This window comes from Gorilla gorilla, chromosome 20 (assembly GCF_029281585.2).
Source record: "Gorilla gorilla gorilla isolate KB3781 chromosome 20, NHGRI_mGorGor1-v2.1_pri, whole genome shotgun sequence".
In the NCBI taxonomy this organism is placed as follows: Eukaryota; Metazoa; Chordata; class Mammalia; order Primates; family Hominidae; genus Gorilla; species Gorilla gorilla.
In genome coordinates this window covers 26,242,936-26,264,221 of record NC_073244.2, presented here as the reverse complement: position 1 = coordinate 26,264,221, position 21,286 = coordinate 26,242,936, and the positions used below count along the sequence as shown (strand labels likewise).

At 40.7% G+C, this 21,286-nt stretch overlaps 2 protein-coding genes across 3 annotated transcripts in view; one reads left to right on the top strand and one right to left on the bottom strand.

Moving 5' to 3' along the window:
• ZNF506 (zinc finger protein 506) overlaps positions 1-21,286 on the top strand; it is a 31,125-nt gene that overhangs the window by 6,943 nt on the left and 2,896 nt on the right. Inside the window, exons 2-3 of one of the 2 annotated variants that reach the window (XM_031004019.3) lie at positions 8,093-8,219; positions 9,040-9,135. The exons of the other annotated variant lie outside the window; for it this stretch is intronic. Of the exons in view, the coding sequence (XP_030859879.1) occupies positions 8,093-8,219; positions 9,040-9,135 (223 nt within the window). The remainder of the gene's footprint in view (positions 1-8,092; positions 8,220-9,039; positions 9,136-21,286) is intronic. 2 annotated transcript variants of the gene reach the window in all.
• Positions 4,166-4,544, bottom strand: LOC101129892 (small ribosomal subunit protein eS26-like). Its single transcript, XM_019014849.4, has one exon. The coding sequence runs from the start codon at positions 4,541-4,543 to the stop codon at positions 4,196-4,198; it is 348 nt and encodes a 115-aa protein (XP_018870394.1). The 5' UTR covers position 4,544; the 3' UTR covers positions 4,166-4,195.

Genomic DNA, 21,286 nt, shown 5'->3' with positions numbered 1-21,286 from the left:
CCACGGCGCCCGGCCCAAAATGGCATTTTTGATCCTAGTGTTTCTTGCCAAGAATCCACAAGTCTCTACAAGTCTCCTAGCATATTCCCACTCACAGACACTGAATCTGCAGCAGCAACCTGTTTTCTCCACCATCCTAGCATTTTGGACCAGCTGTTCATAATCTCACCTGCCTGCATGCACACGGAAATAAATCAGAGTACAGCCCCACTGGGACCACTATCTGTACCAAAAATCAGTCCTCTCACCTACATTGCACTCTCTCCCACCCAGGGATTTTTTTTTTCTTTTACCTTTATTTTTGGTTCAGGGTACACATGTGGGTTTGTTACACAGCTAAAATTATGTCATGGAGGTTTGGTGTGCAGATTACTTTGTCACTGAGATACTACCCATAGCACCAAACGGGTATGTTTTCTGATCCTCTTAGTCCTTCCACCCTCCACCCTCAACTAGGCCTCAGTGTCTTTTGTTCTCCTCTTTGTGTTCATGTGTTGTTATTATTTAGCTCTTACTTATAAATAATAACATGCATTTGGTTTTCTGTTTCTGCATTATTATTATTATTATTGTTATTATTATTATTATTATTTTGAGACGGAGTTTTGCACTTGCTGCCCAGGGTGGAGTGCAATGGTGTGATCTCGGCTCACTGCAACCTCCGCCTCCTGGGTTCAAGCAATTCTCCTGCCTCAGTCTCCCGAGTAGCTGGAATTACAGGCACGTGCCACCAACCCCGGATAATTTTGTATCTTTAGTAGATACGGGGTTTCTCCATGTTGGTCAGGCTGGTCTCAAACTCCGCACCTCATGTGATCCACCCCCCTTGGCCTCCCAAAGTGCTGGGATTACAGGTATAAGCCATCACACCCAGCCTCTGCATTTGTTTTCTAAGAATAATGGTCTCCAGCTTCATCAATGTTATTGCAAAGGACATGATCTTTTTTTTTAGTGGCCACAGAGTACTCCATGATGTACCATATTTTGTTTTTACTAAATCTTTTATTTTATTTTATTTTATTTTTGGAGACAGGGTCTCACTTATTGCCCAGACTAAAGTGCCATGGCATGATATTGGATTACTTTAGCCTCAACTTCCCAGGCTCAAGCAAATCTCTCCTATCTCATCCTCCCAAGTAGCTGGGACTACATGCGGGCGGTACCACACCTGGCCAGTTTTTCTCTTTGTATTTTCTGTGGAGACAAGATTTTGCCATGTTGCCAGGCTGGTCTCAAACTTCTAAGCTCAGGCAGTCTACATGCCTTGTCCTCCCAAAGTGCTGGGATTACAGGCATGAGCCACCGCATCTGACCATACCATATTTTCTTTATCCAGTCTACCATTGATAGGCATTTACGGCCTGTGCGTGTCTTTGCTATTGTGAATAGTGCTGCAATGAACATGCATGTGGATGTGTCTTTATAATATAACTTATATTTCTTTGGGTATATACCCAATTATGAGGTTCCTGGGTCGAATGATAATTGTTTTTAGTTTTCTGAGGAATCACCACACTGCTTTTTATAGTTGTTGAACTAATTTACACTCCTACCAGCAGAGTATAAGCATTCCTTTTCACTTAAATGGTTATTTTAATATTATTTACACTTTTGAAAGTGTAAAAGTGTTTTAATTGAAATATAGTTGCAATTTTTAAAAATGCTACATACATTATGACTAGTTCATTAAAATTATTAATGCTTAGATATTTATATCTAATATCCAAAGAAAATTTACTACCAAATTGTTATAGTAGATATCAGTCTGACATGTTTATTACTTTATTCAATAGGGATAATTATGAGTAAACACAATTTTAGTATCTTTTATTTCACTAAATTGGAATGCTGCTATTACAGGACAAATAAAGACAGGTGATGTGGCCACCCAAACACCACCAACATAGCTCTTTAGTTAGTTATATTGCAAGCTCTAATATATTCCACTATATGCACACAGTCAGATTCTATTTCTTCATCAAAAAGTGTTGGAAGTTGTCAGATGTATTTAAATATAGAACCCCTATTCAATGGCTAGGAGATGAGAGAGCAGCAGAGATGGAAAAGAAACTTTATAAAATTATTCTGAAAATCTGCCCCCTTTCTCCATAATGTTCATGTTTCTCATGCTGAGAGTAGCTGTGTACTTTGGGTGTTGAGAGAGAAATTGCTTTTAGGGGAATATTTTCTGGCAGACATGATCAATCTCATATCTAATCTGAGCTTTTTCTTAAGATTGCTCCTTTAATTGTACTCCACTTGCTGTAACACCAAAGGATACAGAGCCAAGTTGATCCTACCTAGAATCTGCAGATAAAAAAGGGCCAGACTTTGGATAGAGAATGTACAGAAAACTAACAAAAGGCATTTTCTGCATTGTGAGATGTCAACATAGACATCTTATAGCCCCCATTTGGGAGTGTGGCTCTTTGAGATGTTTCACATCTTGTTCATTGACCTGCTACAGTGATGTCAGAGGCTCCAGGAGGAAATAGAATCTGATGGCAGAATCTGTAGTGAGAGATCAAGGCTGCAAAGTATCCAGAGCCATGACCACAACCACAACTATATTTACCTGTAAAATGTGATACTGGAGTAGAGTATTTTTGTTCTTTCTCTTACACAAGAGCTAGTAAATCAGAATGGGTGATCCAGGTTGTGGAGTTCCACCAGGGAAGTTCCATTTTCTATTTAGAATCAGCCTGAATCTCTCCAGCCTGGCTTATCATTGGCCCAGCGGCCCAGGGCCACTGGGAATTCCTTCAAAATCACCTAGGTGTCTTTGAGGCATTTGAGATGTCCCATGCAGAATTGTGTCAGGCTGACAGGAGTTAATTTTGCTTCTGTCTCAGTGTGAGAGAAATGAGTCATCTGTGTTTGTTCATCCCCTCATACAAGAGGTGTCTTTGGTTGGTACCCAGATGAGAGTTTCTCCAGTTTCCTGGTACTTGGATGATAAACAAGGAGGAGATCTGGAGGCCCAGATAGATAAACTAGTAGCTTCCATTTCATATGGCCATTTAAAAAAAAAAAAACATGAAACAGTCATGGTTCCTACAATCCAGAAACTTTTAGTCTAGACTAGCAACTGGATAAATAATTGAATTGTGCATCATATGGTTGGTACAACAAATACAATGTGTCTAAAATCTTGGGCTTTATTTAGGCCACTTTATATTGCTGTGGCTTCTGATGTCTACATCTGAAGGCATATTTATGAAGAGAAGAACCGTTATAATTTCTTTTTTTTATATTTTTGAGAGGGAGTGCAATGGTGTAATCTCAGCTCACTGCAACCTCTGCCACCCTGATTCAAGTGAGCCTACTGCCTCAGCCTCCTGAGTAGCTGGGATTACATGTGCCTGCCATTGCGTCCGGCTAATTTTTGTATTTTTAGCAGAGATGGGGTTTCACCATCTTGGTCAGGCTGGTCTTGAACTCCTGACCTTGCGATCCACCCACCTCGGCCTCCCAAAGTGCTGGGATTACATGAGTGAGACACTACACCTAGCAGTATAATTTCTATTTCTTTTTCCTTAAGTGTACGTATTTATTTTCTAATAAAATTACCCTAGAAAGACCAGGCACGGTGGCTCATGCCTGTATTCCCAGCACTTGAGAGGTCAAGGCAGGCGAATCATGAGGTCAGGAGTTTGAGACCAGCCTGGCCAATATGGTGAAATGCCATCTCTACTAATAATACCAAAATTAGCCGGGCACGGTGATGCACACCTGTAGTTCTAGCTGCTTGGGAGGCTGAGGCAGAAGATTCACTTGAATCTGGGAGGCAGAGATTGCAGTGAGCCAAGATCGCACCAGTGCACTCCAGCCTAGGCGACAGAGTGAGACTGCATCTCGAAACAAAAAAAGTTACCCTAGAAGACCTTAAGGGATTTGTTTAAATTGCATATTAGTATATAGTATAAAGTTGACAGGGCAGTGGCTAGAAAAGATTAAAATTGCAGAAACTCTGGATTTATATTTCTTTTAGGTAAGCTTAGGAAAAACAAAACTGGAAGTACCCCAGTGGCATAGAGAACAGAATTCTACATAGTGTCTTCACCCTGCCCCAGACCTATTCAGATTCACCCTTTTTGGAGTCTATTTAGTTCTTTTTTTTTTTTTTTTAAGTACAATTTCCATTTTATTTTTCTCCGGAGAATAGCCTGTCTTCAGTCTTTAAGAACTCAGCTCCTTACATGGGCTTTGGTGGGGGACGTGGGGCAGCACCCGCAGGTCTAAATCGGGGTGGGGGTGTTCGGTCCTTGCGGGCTTCACGAGATCGATTCCTGACTACTTTGCTGTGAATTGCACAACTCACACAGTAATGTAGCTTCACATACAGCTTGGGAAGCACATAGGCATTGAAGACGCTCGCTTCAGAAATGTCCCTGACTGCTGCGGCCTCCACTATGTTTCGAATGACAAATTTCTTGATGGCCTTGTCCTTGGGCACGCATCGGGCACAGTTAGTGTAGCGAATAGGCTGCACGTGGCCGCGGCCCTTTTTGGCACGACCATTGTTCCTTCTTTTCTTTGTCATCTTGGAGGCACAGACCAGACAGAGCGACTGTTTAGTTCTGACCCTACCATGGAGTCTTGCCTCACAGAACTGATTAGAAGAGATCAGAGTTTTGGCTGGTAAATCCTACTGCATTTCTAGAGCTGGTGCTCAGAATTTTCTGAAACCCAAAAGCATATAAATGAGAAAAATAAAGTGTGTATTTTAGGGTCTTAGTTTTTAAATGTATTAAAACCAATGCTTGGAGAGACATTCTAATTAGCAACTTGTTTTCTATTCCTGCAGATCCAGTAGTTGCTCCATAAGTCACAAAAAAGTAAATATGAATAGAATAAAATTATCTCTATAATACATTAAACTCTTCCTTCTATATCTCTTCCATCTGTCTATATTTAGCTTTTATTCTATACAATTTTTTAAAAAATTTTGATGACCGATAAATAGAAGAAATAAAAATGCTGGGACCTTTAACTACATCCTGGAAATTATTAAACCCTTAGTGCCAGCTCCCAGGGTGTTACGAGAATACCCAGCACAGTGCTCTGTATCATACTCTTGAGCACATAGTACCTGCTTAATAAACATTGCATTAGTAAATGTGTACATGTTGCTTTTTAAATCAAGACTTACTCAGACATTGCTGCCTTCTGTTTTGTCTGTAAAGAGCCAGCAAAGAATATAAAACTTTAGGATGGAGATGGCTTGTCCTTATCTGTACCAGAAGTATTTGGTTGTGACAAGAGTGCTGAGTGTAAGGGACCCTGTGTTGTTCCTGCTTCTGTAACTAATGCTAATAATGAGCTAAGGGGGAGCAACATCCGCATTGACAGGGGACTTGTTTAAAACACCCATTCATGGACCCTTTTCAAACCTGCAGAATCACATTACATAAAGTGGGGCCAAAATTACCAAGTGAATTATAAGCTCCTTAAAGCTTGAGAGGCAATGATTAGCTCAGTGGTTATCAGCCCAGGCTTCTCATTAGGATCACGTGGCCAATTTGCAGAAATCTCTTGTGCCCTCCCCACAGCTTCTGTTTATTGTTGTGTGTGGAAGCATCCATGTTGTTTAACGAAGTGCCTCATATGACTCTAAGGTGAGGCCAGAATCAGGTATGAGGGCTTCAAAATACATTCATGAGAGTTAAGTTCCACCTTTGCACTAAAGGATGGTCACAGGGCCTATTCTGTTTTGACTTGGTAGGGACAGGTCAGTGTGGCACATATTTCCATTACTGTAGCAGAAATTGCTGGTGTCTGTGGCAGGGGAGGGCACCTGGGGACAGGAAAGGAGAAACATTTTTATTTTCATGGAGCAGCTCATTGTTCCTGAATCTCTTCTGTTTTAAAGGACAGAAATGGGTTAACTTTTTCTTTTTCTGCCAATTGATGTCATGCTATCAGGTAAACATGTAATACTGACACCTTTAAAGCATATTCTCAAGATGCAGATGTAATTTATCCAGAGAGTCTCATCTGAGAATGAATTCCAGAGAAGGAGGAGGAAGAAAAAAATAACTTTCCTTCAGGTAAACATGCGTCAGATGAAGAGCTGTGTCCACTCTGCTTCCTGGACTGCCTTGTGTTTAGTACTTACAAAACTTTACTTCTCTACTTGTGTTTTTCCGCCCTAATGAGTTTGGTTTAACTACTTGTTAAAATTCTTATGATAGTCAAGGGTCTCTGAAAAATATTTCTTTCCTGTATCTCAGAGCCTTCTCTTTATTCTCTGCATCATAGCTTCTTATATGCTATGCAGGATTCTCAGCAAGAATTTATAATCTGCAATATTAAAAATGTTTCCTTTGTGGCTGTTGAACATGGAAAGATGTGGATGCTCAAGATTTCTTATTGGGTAAAACTCTGGTCCTTAGTAGAGATGGAGAACATGTAATGTTGAGGCTCCATCTGTGTGTTCTATTAGCTCTATGCAGAACGAGATTAAGAAAATGCTTATTTAAATGAGATGAAAAAAATTATTAAGAGATACCTGCTCTCTAGGGAGCTAAGTGAAGCCTACTTAAAATTACTACTAAAAATTACAGAACAGAGGAGTAATCTGTATTTTAAAGTTTGCATAAAACATGTTTCGTTTTTTTTTTTTTTTTTTTTTTTGAGACAGAGTCTCGCTGTGTCACCCAGGCCAGGGATATAGTAGCACGATCTTGGCTCACTGCAAACTTCACCTCCCGGGGTCAAACAATTCTCCTGCCTTAGCCTCCCAAGTAGCTGGGATTACAGGTGCCCACCACCATGCCCGGCTAATTTTTGTATTTTGTAGAGATGAGGTTTCACCCTGTTAGTCAGGCTGGTCTTGAACTCATGACCTCGTGATCCGCCCACCTCGTGCCTCCCAAAGTGCTGGGATTACAGGCGTGAGTCACTGCGCCCGGCCTAAAACTGATGTTTCTTTATGGTTAAATTCAGACTATAATTTACTTTTTGGGGGGGAGTATTTCAACAGTGATGCTGTGTTCTTCTGTGAGCATTAGCATATCATAAAAATTTGTCCTAGTGCACTTAATGGTTAATGATTCACTTGGTTAAGTAGCTCCCTGAGAGATTTTTTTCACTATAGAGTTATTTTTATTATTAAGTATCTTTATGCAGCTAATGTGCATAAACCATCACATTTAATCTGGCAGCTGTCCTTTCTTATTTTTTTCCTACATATTTTCTTTGATAAATGAGGGCTCTTTGTTTATAGGCTAGAAAATGTGGGGGAAAACACAGGCTCTTCCACTTACTAAATGTTTGAAAAAATATCCTTTTGGGGCCAAAAACATTGGCATTACTGGTGAGCTTGTTAGAAATTCAAAAAATTGGCCGGGCGCGGTGGCTCATGCCTATAATCCCAGCACTTTGGGAGGCTGAAGCAGCGGATCACCTGAGGTCGGGAGTTCAAGAGCAGCCTGACCAACATGGAGAAACCCCATCTCTACTAAAAATACAAAAAAAAATTAGCCGGGCGTGGTAGCGCATGACTAATCCCAGCTACTCGGGAGGCTGAGGCAGGAGAATTGCTTGTACGCAGGAGGCGGCGTTTCCAGTAAGCCAAGATGGCGCCATTGCACTCCAGCCTGGGCAACAAGAGCGAAACTCCATCTATAAATAAATAAATAAATAAATAAATAAGAAAGACTTTATTTCAGATCTTTCGGAAAAAAAAACCTGCATAACAAGGTCGTCAGCTTATTGTACATATTAAAATTTGAGAGGTGCCTTCTAACCCAACATTTCTTTTCTATCTGAAAAATATTCACTACTCATTCCGTATGATGTAAATATACCACTCAAAAATGTACATGTTCGTGTTCATGGCCGTAATTTTATACTTTATTATCTAGAAAAATATCATATATGAACTGATGTTGTGGATCTTGTGCTGCTCTTTCTTCTCAGAGTCAGAGAATACATTAGAGAATATTTCTGTGTTGAAAATCATTTTATTGGATAATTTTAGTCCTATAAGTCAGAACCTTTTCTCTTTACTCTCTCATTTCACCTGAAGTCAAATTAAAAATTCCACCCATGGCCACTTGGTAAAAATAAGTGTGTATGTGTTTTTCAGGGACCATTGCAATTTAGAGATGTGGCCATAGAATTCTCTCTGGAGGAGTGGCATTGCCTGGACGCTGCACAGCGGAATCTATATAGGGATGTGATGTTAGAGAACTACAGAAACCTGATCTTCCTTGGTGAGGATAACTTGAGTACATAATTCATAATATTACTCTAAAGGTTTTATTTCTCTTTTTTGTAGAATGTTTTTTAGTAATTTATTCTTTGCATACAAGAGTTTCAGATCCCCTTTTTCCAGAAAAATCTTCAGAATTTTTTCATTTAGAAAAGAATTTCTTCATGATGTTTCATCTTAATCCAAACTTTCCACATTCATTCCTGAGTTGAGCTTTGTTCTTCACTCCAAATTAGTGGTAATTCCAAAAATTTAGTGGCATAAAATATTGTTGCCCCCACCTGAAAATCTAATTGCCACCACCAATTTTTGATTTAGTAGAACCCAGTAGTAAAATTAAGAAACCTACAAATTGAAAGTATTTTCTAAATATTTAGAAACTTCTGTTATAGGCCAGGCTTGGTGGCTCACACCTATAATCCCAGCACTTTGGGAGGCCAGGCGGGTGGATCACCTGAGGTCAGGAGTTCGAGACCAGCCTGACCAACATGGTGAAACCCTGTCTGTACTAAAAATGCAAAAATTAGTCGGGCGTGGTGGCACATGCCTGTAATCCCAGCTACTCGGGAGGCTGAGACAGGAGAACCGCTTGAATCCTGGAGTTGGAGCTTGTGGTGAGCCAAGATCGAGCCATTGCACCCCAGCCTGGGCAACAAGAGTGAAACTCTGCCTCAAAAAAGAAAAAAAAATTTCTGTTATAACTTAGTATTTTAGTATTAATTTACTAGAATACTTTATCACATCCTCTCTGCTGAGCACAGTACTAGCTTGTAATTGGAGAATATGAGCAAGATTCATATTATTTATTCTTAATAAAACAGGTATTGTTGTCTCTAAACCAAACCTGATCACCTGTCTGGAGCAAGGAAAAAAACCTTTAACTATGAAGAGGCATGAGATGATTGCCAAACCCCCAGGTAGGTGCGAGTGAAAATGAATACGACAGACAACACAGATAGAGGTCCCAAGGTCAAAGAGAAAGCGAGTCCTTAAAATGTGATTTGGGAAGCTGTGTTCCCAAGGAAATAGTTCCTGGGCAGCTTTTTTTTTCTTTTCTTTTCTTTTTTCTTTTAATTTTGCTCTCACAAAGGGGCATCTTCTGTCTTATGCTTTTCAATTCTCTAAGAATTCTATTTTTCTTTCGGTGAGCTTCCTTCAAGTTCACACTGAGAGCCAAAGTCCTCTTCATGACAGATAAGAGACTGCACAATCTGGCTGTTTTTCCATTGTTTTGGGGACACACAAGTATCTGCATGATTTTGAGAAACTAAAACTCTTTAAGTTCTCTTTTTGCATCAGGTCTTAAATGTGTGTGTGAAAGTATTAGTTTCTGTTCCATTTTTTTGTTCATTTTTCTGTTTTATTACTATATAGTCTTGAAATGTATAGTTTGAAATTTTAAGTATGATATCCTTCTGCTTTGTTCTTTTTCCTCATGATTGCTTTGGCTATTCAAAGTTTATTTTAGTTTCATGTAAATTTTAGAATTGTATTTTTGATTACTGTGAAAAAAAAACACTGCAATTTTAATAGGAAGTTTATTGAATCTGTAGATCACTTTGGATAATATGGCACTTCAGTAATATGTAATCTTTCAATCCATAGACATAAACTATTTTAAAATTTACTTGGATCTTCTCCAATTGTTTCATTCTTTTTTCTTGTATTACCTCCTTGGTTAATTTTTTCCTCAGAAATTTATTATTTAATGTTATAGTAAATAAGATTTTTTCTTTATTTTATCAGATAGTTAAACTGTATGAAACCATAGATATACTTTTATGTTAATTTTATATTTTCCTAATTTAATTAGTGTATTTATTAGTTTAGACAGGTTTTAATGTACTGTGTATGGGTTTTTTTAATTACACTTTTAAGTTCTAGGGTACATGTGCACATCGTGCATGTTTGTTACATAGGTATACATGTGCCATGTTGGTTTCCTGCACCCATTAACTCGTCATTTACATTAGGTATCTCTCCTAATGCTATCCCTCCCCCATCCCCCCACCCCACGACAGGCCCCGGTGTGTGATGTTCCCCGCCCTGTGTCCAAGTGTTCTCATTGTTCAATTCCCACCTATGAGTGAGAACATGGGGTGTTTGGTTTTCTGTCCTTGTGATAGTTTGCTCAGAATGATGGTTTCCAGCTTCATCCATGTCCCTGCAAAGGACATGAACTCATCCTTTTTTATGGCTGCATAGTATTCCATGGTGTATATGTGCCACATTTTCTTAATCCAGTCTGTCATTGATGGACATTTGGGTTGGTTCCAAGTCTTTGCTATTGTGAGTAGTGCCGCAATAAACATACGTGTGCATGTGTCTTTATAGTAGCATGACTTATAATCCTTTGGGTATATACCCAGTAATGGGATCACTGGATCAAATGGTATTTCTAGTTCTAGATCCTTGAGGAATCGCCACACTGTCTTCCACAATGGTTGAACTAGTTTACACTCCCACCAACAGTGTAAAAGCGTTCCTGTTTCTCCACATCCTCTCTAGCATCTGTTGTTTCCTGACTTTTTAATGATTGCCATTCTAACTGATGTGAGATGGTATCTCATTGTGGCTTTGATTTGCATTTCTCTGATGACCAGTGATGATGAACATTTTTTCATGTGTCTGTTGGCTGCATAAATGTCTTCTTTTGAGAAATGTCTGTTCATATCCTTTGCCCACTTTTTGGTGGGGTTGTTTTTTTCTTGTAAATTTGTTTAAGTTCTTTGTAGATTCTGGATATTAGCCCTTTGTCAGATGGGTAGATTGCAAAAATTTTCTCCCATTCTGTAGGTTGCCTGTTCATTCTGATGGTGGTTTCTTTTGCTGTGCAGAAGCTCTTTAGTTTAATTAGATCCCATTTGTCTATTTTTGCTTTTGTTGCCATTGCTTTTGGTGTTTTAGTCATGAAGTCCTTGCCCATGCCTATGTCCTGAATGGACAAAATTGACAAAATTGACAATATAGTTGGAAGTAAACCACACCTCAGCAAATGTAAAAGTACTGTGTTTGGTTTTTTTAAAAATAAGATTGTATGATCTACAAACAGCATTTTACTTATTTTTCTATTTCAATGGATTTTTTTATTTATTTGACTAATTCTTCTGCCACATACTTCCAGTCCTAGATTAAAATAGAAGCACTGACAATGGGCACAATATAGTTTTGTATTGGTGTCTGAATTTGATGGAGAAAACAAAACACCTCTTCAAGTTTTCATAAACTAATTTTAGAAAGTAAAAAATATTTTATTGGGCCCTTAGTGTGATGAGATTCCCTCTGAATTTGTAGTGAAGAGGGGTTGTAGCTTGGTCACAAGGCTGCCGGGTCTGCACTAGGGTTCACCTTTAGTTGGCTTGATACAGGGACTTGGGTAGTTGTAATTCCCATTTTACTTTTGGACAGACTGCATATCCTTCAGGACTTTGCTCCATAGGGCAGACATTAGGACATGTTTTTGCACTCGGTTCTGCATATGGTGGGCGTTGTATCAGGATGTGGATGAGTGTGGCTTTCACTGTGTACCAGAGAGCATTTCCTCAGGTAACTGGGTGGGTTTCTATATAGGCAGAACTGACCATAAACTGTGGCACAGGTAAATGAAACTGAGTCATTGAACTGTTTCAGGGACCACAGTAAAGGCCAAGGTCTGCAGGCCTGCCTACGTGGCTGTAAATGGGCACCTTCCTCCAGGTCTCTGGAATGGCAGGACCTCTCTGCCAGACTGTGGCCGGGAGGAGTTTCGGATAGTTACAGAGTAAGTTCAGAATTCTCAGTGGGACCAAGTTGGGTGAACCCTATCCTGGTCTGTAGCCAAGAACCAGGGGTCTTGTAGTTTCCCACCTGAATGAGGGCCTGCCTTCTGAATAGAACACTTCTCAATCTTAAGCTTTAACAGCATTTCACAACTCCCTCCCTGGATCTCAAATCTTACAGGCACTTATTTTGGAGATGGGGTCTTGCTACATAACGCAGACTGGTCTCAAAATCCTGGCCTGAAGCAGTTCTCCTACCTTAATGTACCATGAAGCTGTCATTACAGGTGTGAGCCATAATGCCTGGTTTTCTCATAAAGGCATTTTTGTCAGGGATAGCTAACCTTTTTTTGCTGTAAGAGGATATGAAAATAGGGGACTTTTAATCTTTTCATCTTAGTGAGGTCACTCTCCCTATACATTTTTACTTTCTGTTTTCTATTTCAAATTTGTCGTAATTTTAGATTCAGAAATTTAGGACAATGTGCTAGAATTTGCATGGTATGCCTGAAGTAAATTAGATAATTAGTAGGTACTCCATATTTACTAAAATAGTTACTTGTAAATTCAAGTTTGCTGCAGGCAAAAGGGAATTACAGAATTTTCATCAACTTCAGCCTATATCTAAATAATAATGTAGTTTATTTCCTAATATTTGTTTTACATATCAGAGGGTCTAACCCTATTCTGCAAAATATATATATATTTTATTTAACAATATGTCTATTCTTTTCTTCTAAAGTTGGGTTATAGCAGTTTCATTCTGTGTAAGAAGATATTTAAAACATAAAAAGTAACTAGTTTCTTTTAAATGGTTATTTATTAAAAATTTCTCAGAATCTTCTGTGTATAATTACACTGCATATATTCTCTGAAATTTTACTGCCACACAGTGCATGCCAGTGATTCAAAATACCTGCATTTATTTATTTATTTTTATTTTTATTTATTTATTTATTTATTTATTTTTTATTGATCATTCTTGGGTGTTTCTCGCAGAGGGGGATTTGGCAGGGTCACAGGACAATAGTGGAGGGAAGGTCAGCAGATAAACAAGTGAACAAAGTTCTCTGGTTTTCCTAGGCAGAGGACCCTGCGGCCTTCCGCAGTGTTTGTGTCCCTGGGTACTTGAGATTAGGGAGTGGTGATGACTCTTAACGAGCATGCTGCCTTCAAGCATCTGTTTAACAAAGCACATCTTGCACCGCCCTTAATCCATTCAACCCTGAGTGGATACAGCACATGTTTCAGAGAGCACAGGGTTGGGGGTAGGGTCACAGATCAACAGGATCCCAAGGCAGAAGAATTTTTTTTAGTACACAACAAAATGAAAAGTCTCCCATGTCTACCTCTTTCTACACAGACACGGCAACCATCCGATTTCTCAATCTTTTCCCCACCTTTCCCCCCTTTCTATTCCACAAAACCGCCATTGTCATCATGGCCCGTTCTCAATGAGCTGTTGGGTACACCTCCCAGACGGGTTGGTGGCCGGGCAGAGGGGCTCCTCACTTCCCAGTAGGGGCGGCCGGGCAGAGGCGCCCCTCACCTCCCGGACGGGGCGGCTGGCCGGGCGGGGGGCTGACCCACCCCACCTCCCTCCTGGACGGGGCGGCTGGCCGGGCAGAGGGGCTCCTCACTTCCCAGTAGGGGTGGCCGGGCAGAGGCGCCCCTCACCTCCCGGACGGGGCAGCTGGCCAGGCGGGGGGCTAACCCCCCCACCTCCCTCCCGGACGGAGCGGCTGGCCGGCCAGAGGGGCTCCTCACTTCCCAGTAGGGGCGGCCGGGCAGAGGCGCTCCTCACCTCCTGGACAGGGCGGCTGGCCGGGCGGGGGGCTGATCCCCCCACCTCCCTTCCGGTCGGGGCGGCTGGCTGGGCGGGGGGCTGGCCCCCCCACCTCCCTCCCGGACGAGGTGGCTGCCGGGCGGAGATGCTCCGGGGTGGCTGCTGGGCGGAGGGGCTCCTCACTTCTCAGACGGGGTGGCTGCCGGGCGGAGGGGCTCCTCACTTCTCAGACGTGGCGGCCAGGCAGAGACGCTCCTCACATCCCGGACGGGGCGGCAGGGCAGAGGTGCTCCCCACATCTCAGACGATGGGCTGCCGGGCAGAGACGCTCCTCACTTCCAGGATGTGATGGCGGCCGGGAAGAGGCGCTCCTCACTTCCTGGATGGGATGGCGGCCGGGCAGAGACGGTCCTCACTTTCCAGACTGGGCAGCCAGGCAGAGGGGCTCCTCACATCCCAGACGATGGGCGGCCAGGCGGAGACGCTCCTCACTTCCCAGACGGGGTCGCGGCCGGGCAGAGGCTGCAATCTCGGCACTTTGGGAGGCCAAGGCAGGCGGCTGGGAGGTGGTTGTAGGGGGCCGAGATCACACCACTGCACTCCAGCCTGGGCGCCATTGAGCACTGAGTTAACGAGACTCTGTCTGCAATCCCGGCACCTCAGGAGGCCGAGGCTGGCAGATCACTCGCGGTTAGGAGCTGGAGACCAGCCCGGCCAACACAGCGAAACGCGGTCTCCACCAAAAAAATACGAAAACCAGTCAGGCGTGGCGGCACGCGCCTGCAATCGCAGGCACTCGGCAGGCTGAGGCAGGAGAATCAGGCAGGGAGGTTACAGTGAGCTGAGATGGCAGCAGTACCGTCCAGCTTCGGCTCGGTATCAGAGGGAGATCATGGAAAGAGAGGGAGAGGGAGACCGTGGGGAGAGGGAGAGGGAGAGGGAGAGGGCAAAATACCTGCATTTAATGAGTACACAGTAACAGCTAAATATTGCAGTTACGTAGACAATTTTTTTTTTTTTTTTTTTTTGAGATAGAGTTACTCTCTGTCACCCAGACTGCAGTGCAGTGGTGCGATCTTGGCTCACCTCAACCTCCACTTCCTGGCTTCAAGCATTTCTCATGCCTCAGCCTCCCAAGTAGCTGCAATTACAGGCATGTGTCACCATGCGCGGCTAATTTTTCTGTTTTTAGTAGAGATGGGGTTTCACCATGTTGGTCAGGCTGGTCTTTGAACTCCTGACCTCAGGTGATCTGCCCGCCTCGGCCTCCCATAGTGCTGTGTTTACAGATGTGAGCCACTGCGCCTGGCCTAACAATGTTTGTTTAAATGATACATCAATGTTGCATACCAGATTTTATGAGTAAACATTTCTCTTATTATTGTTTTGAAGTTCCACATTAGTGTGCTTTTTCAGAGTAGGTTTCTCTTTTTTTTTTTTTTGAGACGGAGTCTCACTCTGTCACCCAGGCTGGATTGCAGTGGTGCGATCTCGGCTCACTGCAACCTCCGCCTCCTGGGTACAAGAGATTCTTCTGCCACAGCCTCACGAGTAGCTGGGACTACAAGCACCCGCCACCACAGCCGGCTAATTTGTGTATTTTTAGTCGAGATGGGGTTTCACCATGTTGACATGGGGTTTCACCATGTTGGCGATGCTGATCTCAAACTCTTGACCTCAGGTGATCTACCCTCCTGAGCCTCCCAAAGTGCTGGGATTAAACAGGCTCAAGCCTCCGTGCCCGTCTCTTTTTTTTTGTTTTTTTTTTTTTGTTTTTGAGATGGATTCTTGTTCTGTTGCCCAGGTTGGAGTGCAGTGGCATGATTTTGGCTCACTGCAACCTCCACCTCCTGGGTTCAAGCGATTCTTCTGCCTTAGCCTTCTGAGTAGCTGGAACTACAGGTGTGCACCACCATGCCTGGCTAATTTTTGTATTTTTAGTAGAGGTGAGTTTTCACCATGTTTGTTTGTCAGGCTGATCTTGAACTCCTGACCTCAGGCAATCCACCCGCCTTGGCCTCCCAAAGGGCTGGGATTATGGGCATGAGCCACGGCACCCAGCCAGGTTTTTTTTGTTTTTCTTTTCTTTTTTTATTTTTTTTAAAAGGGAGTTTTGCTCTTGTTGCCCAGGCTGGAGTACAATGGCATAATCTTAGCTTACTGCAACCTCCACCTTCCGGGTTCAAGTGATTCTCCTACCTCAGCCTCCTGAGTAGCTGGGAGTACAGGCACAGGCCACCATACCCAGCTAATTTTCTATTTTTAGTAGAGACGGGGTTTTACCATGTTGGTCAGGCTGGTCTCAAACTCCTGACCTCAGGTGATCCGCCTGCCTCAGCCTCCCCAAGTGTTGGGATTACAGGTGCGAGCCACCGCTCCCAGCCTGAAACAGTTTTTTAATCCTGTCTACGTGAGTAGTCATAAAAATTCTCCTAATTTCAACATCTATTTATTTATGAATCTATATTATTTTTGTGTGGGGGAAACACATAACAAAATGTGTTATCTGTCAAAAACACGTAAGAAAATTTATAATAAAATATTTCTAGGCCAGGCACAGTGGCTCACACCTGTAGTCCCAGCACTTCGGGAGGCCAAGGCAGGCGTATCATGAGGTCAGGAGATGGAGACTATCCTGGCCAACATGGGGAAACCCCGTCTCTACTAAAATACAAAAAATTAGCCAGGTGTGGTGGTGCAAGCCTGTAGTCCCAGCTACTCAGGAGGGTGAGGCAGGGGAATTGCTTGAACCTGGGAGGCGGAGATTGCAGTGAGCCGATATCTTGCCACTGTACTCCGGCCTCGGAGACAAAGTGAGACTCCATCTCAAAAAATAATATATATAAATATATATATATATTCTGTTTAGTTATATTAATTATGTTGACATATTATGCAACATATCACTAGAATATTTTTATCTTGCAAAGCTAAATCTCAATACACATTAAACAACTACCAATTCTTCACATTTCCTAGCACTTTTAAAACACCACTCTTTTCGGTTTCTAAGCATATAACTGCTTTATATATCTCATACAGTTTTTGTGGCTGGCTCGTTTTATTTTGCATAATGTCATCAATATTTATCTTAATAGTTGTTAGAATATTTTCTTTTTGAAAATTGAGTGATATGCCAGTATATTTATATCTACTGATTTGGTGACAGAAATTTGCATTGCTTTTACCTGTTGGCTTTCGGTAGCAATGCTGCAGTAATTATGTGAAAGGTGATATAATACATGTGCTGCATTCTGTTTTATTAGTCTACTTTTTCATCTTTATGCTCATACCAAATTGTTTTAATTCTGTAGCTTTTTGATGTGTTTTGAAATCAGAAATTGTAATGCCTCCAACATTTTTTTTTTTTGAAGATTGTTGGGTACTTTGTCTTTTTAGATTCCATATAGTTTTGGATTTGCTGTTTTTATTTCTTCAAAAATACAATGAGAAATTTGAAAAATATTGCATTAAATCTATAGGTTAAATTGAGCGGTATAGACATCTTCACAATATTAATTATTTCCTTTTTGATTGTTTTTGAGATGGAGTTAAATTCACCCGCCTCAGCCTCCCAAAGTGCTGGGGTAACAGGCATGAGCCACCGCACCCAGCCAAGTTTATTTCAACAAGTGCATGCTCAAGAGTGTGTTGTATCATTTGTATATATTTGAAAATTTATCAGTTATTTATATTATTGTCTTATACTCTAATTCCATTTTTGTCATAGAAAGTAATCTATGAAATTTTAGTTTAAAAAAATGTGTTAAGACTTTGTTTTTGACCTAACAGGTGGTCTATAAAGAGGAATGTTTTATGAGCTATTGAGAAGGCTATGTATCCTGATGATGTTGAGGAGTGTTCTCTATACCTTCATTAGAAATAATTGTTTTTTACTGCCTTCTAGTCCTCTGTTCCCTTACTAATATACTGTCTTGTTTTATTATTATTACAGAAAGTGGGGTATTGAAATATCCTACTATAATTATATTGCTCTATTTATTCAACTTTGTTAGTATTTGCTTTATATATTTGAAACCCCAATTTGAGACACACACACGCACAAATACACACATGGATAAACAAATTTGTCATAGGTTTCCATGAATTAATCTATATATTGTTTAATGTCCTTCTTTTTTGAAGTTTTAACTTAAAGTACATTTTATAAAATATGACAGCTTTTGACTTTAACAATGTAGCTTGTGTAATATTATTTTGACCTCTTCTGCTCTCATTTTGTTAGTATTTACATGAAATTTCTACTTGGTCTTGCCACTTTCAGTCTTTTCTTGTCATTAGATCTCAGCTGACTCTTGTAAAAAGGCAAGTTGAATCTTGATTTTTAAAATTTTTTAATGAGCCTTTTTAGAAGTATGTCTCTTGATTGGAAAGATAATTATATTTAAATAGTTTTCTGAAAGAGAAAAACTTACTGTTAATAAAATAATTGTTTTGATTCTTATATCTTTGTGTCTTAATTTCTCCTTTTTAAGATTTTTTTATTTTTGTGTTGACATGCTTTGAGCTTTTTTCTTATTTTCTTTTGTGTATCTATATGGATATTTTCTTTTTTTTTTTTTTTGAGACGGAGTCTCGCTCTGTTGCTCAGGCTGGAGTGCCCTGGCGCGATCTTGGCTCACTGTAAGCTCTGCCTCCCGGGTTCACACCATTCTTCTGCCTCAGCCTCTCGAGTAGCTGGAACTACAGGCGCCCACCTCTACGCCCGGCTAATTTTTTTTTTTTGTATTTTTAATAGAGACGGGGTTTCACCATGTTAGCCAGGATGGTCTCCATCTCCTGACCTTGTGATCCGCCCGCCTCGGCCTCCCAAAGTGCTGGGATTACAGGCGTGAGCCACCGTGCCTGGCCTCGGATATTTTCTTAGTAGTACCTTGGGGGATTATCTAAAACCTCTAAAAGATCCAACAATATATTTTAATGTAGTAAAAAATTAACTTCAGTTGCATACAGAAATTCCTCATTATTACATCTGCCTTCACATTTGTTATTGATTTTACTAATTATATTTTTTATGTTGTCTATTCATTAACAGATGTTCATAATTTCCATACTTTTATCTTTTAAACTGTACCATTATGATTAACATAACTAAATAACATTAGTTAAGTAAGAAATTCCATTTTTATGAATGTGCCTATCTTTTCCAGAAACTTACATATCTTCTTCATATGATTATGTGTTGTTTTCTTGCATTATGTTATTTTCTGTGGAAAAAAACTCCTTTCAGCATCCTTGATATGTAGGGCATATGCAGTGCCAATATACTTTCAGGATTTGGTTATTTTGGAAGGACTTCTTTTTATTTGGTAGCACAATTTTGGTGATGGTACTATTCCCACTTGACATCTTTTTTTATTATAACTTTAATAACAATATCACAGTTTCCTTTTGACCTACAAAAATTTTTTTGATCAATTTATTGGTTATCTCATAAGACTATGCTTATAAATGACCATCATTTTTATCTTGCAGCTCCCAAAATTCTCTTCTTATCTGTGATTTTTGAAATTTTGTTTATATATGTGTTTGTTATACATAGATGTTTGGGTATATCCTAGTTTGTTTGTTCAGCTTTTCAGCTTTGCCCTATTTACACAATTTTTTCTTTTAAGAAATTTTTCACTTAGTTTTTGTATTTTTTACACCCACAATTTTTGTTTTCTATTTTAATATTTTTTCGTTGTTATCCTCATTTTTCTAATCTTCAGTAGTTGTCTGTGTTCCTGTTTCACTTTGTGAAAATTAAATTTATTTTATTTGTTTTATTATTTTTTTTTTCCTGAGACGGAGTCTCGCCCTGGAGTGCAGTGGCGTAATCTCAGCTCACTGCAACCTCCGCCTCCCACATTCAAGCAATTCTCCTGCCTCAGCCCCCTGAATAGCTGGGATTACAGGTGCCTGCCAACACGGCTAGCTAATTTTCTGTATTTTTAGTAGAGACGGGGTTTCACCATATTGGCCAGGCTGGTTTCAAACTCCTGACCTCATTTGATTTCCCCACCTTGGCCTCCCAGTGTGTTGGGATTACAGGAATGAGCCACCAAGCCTGGCCTGTTCAATTTATTTGGAATTTTAAAAATTATACACTTTTTATTGTTGCTTTTGAAAATTTTATAATTTTTTTGATGGGGCCATGTTGCCCTAATATTTTGTATACATTGTAATCTTTGAGATTTGGACATGAACAAAAAGCTACCTGTTATGATCTTTATAATATAGCTCTGTCCTCGCATAGTCTGAAAATCAATCGTCTTGGATAGCGATTCTTGGAATTTCTCAAACATGTTTTTAGGATGTGTCTTGTCTAAAATTTTGTGTTGTTTAGTTAAATCGGCTTATTCTTATTTCTTCTTAATAAATCAGTAATCACTTGCTACACCCATTCCGTGTTTGGGATACTGCAGTTTCTTTGCTTCTGAAACATTTACCTTTAGACTCAAAGTGTCATTCCAACGTATATTACCATTTCATGTCGTGGGAGACATTAACCAGTATTTTAAAAAGCCCCTAGAGGCCGGGCACGGTGGCTCATGCCTGTAATCCCAGCACTTTGGTAGGCCGAGGCGGGCGGATCACGAGGTCAGGAGATTGAGACTATCCTGGCTAACACGGTGAAACCCCATCTCTACTAAAAATACAAAAAATTAGCCGGGCATGGTGGCGGGCACCTGTAGTCCCATCTAGTTGGGAGGCTGTGGCAGGAGAATGGCGTGAACCCGGGAGGCGGAGCTTGCAGTGAGCCGAGATTGCGCCACTGCACTCCAGCCTGGGAGACAGAGCGAGACTCTACCTCAAAATAAATAAATAAATAAAATAAAAAATAAAAATAAAAAAGCCCCTAGAATCCAGAAATAAAGATGTATGTGCCAATACTTTTCTTGTTTTTTAAAAAAGAAACCAGGGGTTGGCAATTTACATATTTGTGTGCATGTGTGAGACAGAGTCTCACTCTGTTACCTAGGCTGGAGTACAATGGCATGATCTTGGCTCACTACAATCTCTGCCTCCACAGTTAAAGCAATTTTCCTCCCTCAGCCTCCCAAGTAACTGGATTACAGGTATCTGTTACCACACCTGGCTAACGTTTTGTAGTTTTGTAGAGACGGGGTTTCACCATCTTTGCCAGGCTGGTCTTGAACTGTTGACCTCATGATCCACCTGCCTCAGCCTCCCGGAGTGCTGGGGTCACGGGTGTGAGCTACCACACCCGGCCCGCAATTTACTTTTAAAGGCACAATGTTATACTGGAGAGCAGGAAGAGCTGTGTTGGGTATAAGTAACAGACTTTTCTTTTTTTCTATGTGGCTCTTTGCATTGTGCTCACCTGGAGCCCTTTACACACTTAACTAATTTATAAATTTTTTGCAAATGTATTTTGGTCAGTATGTTTTTGTTACAGTTATATATCCAGGAAGAAATTACAGTTTGTGGTATTTTGCTGTGTCATCTTGCTTACGTAGTTTGTATAATTTTATAGGTTAGATTTGTGAAGTATATTTA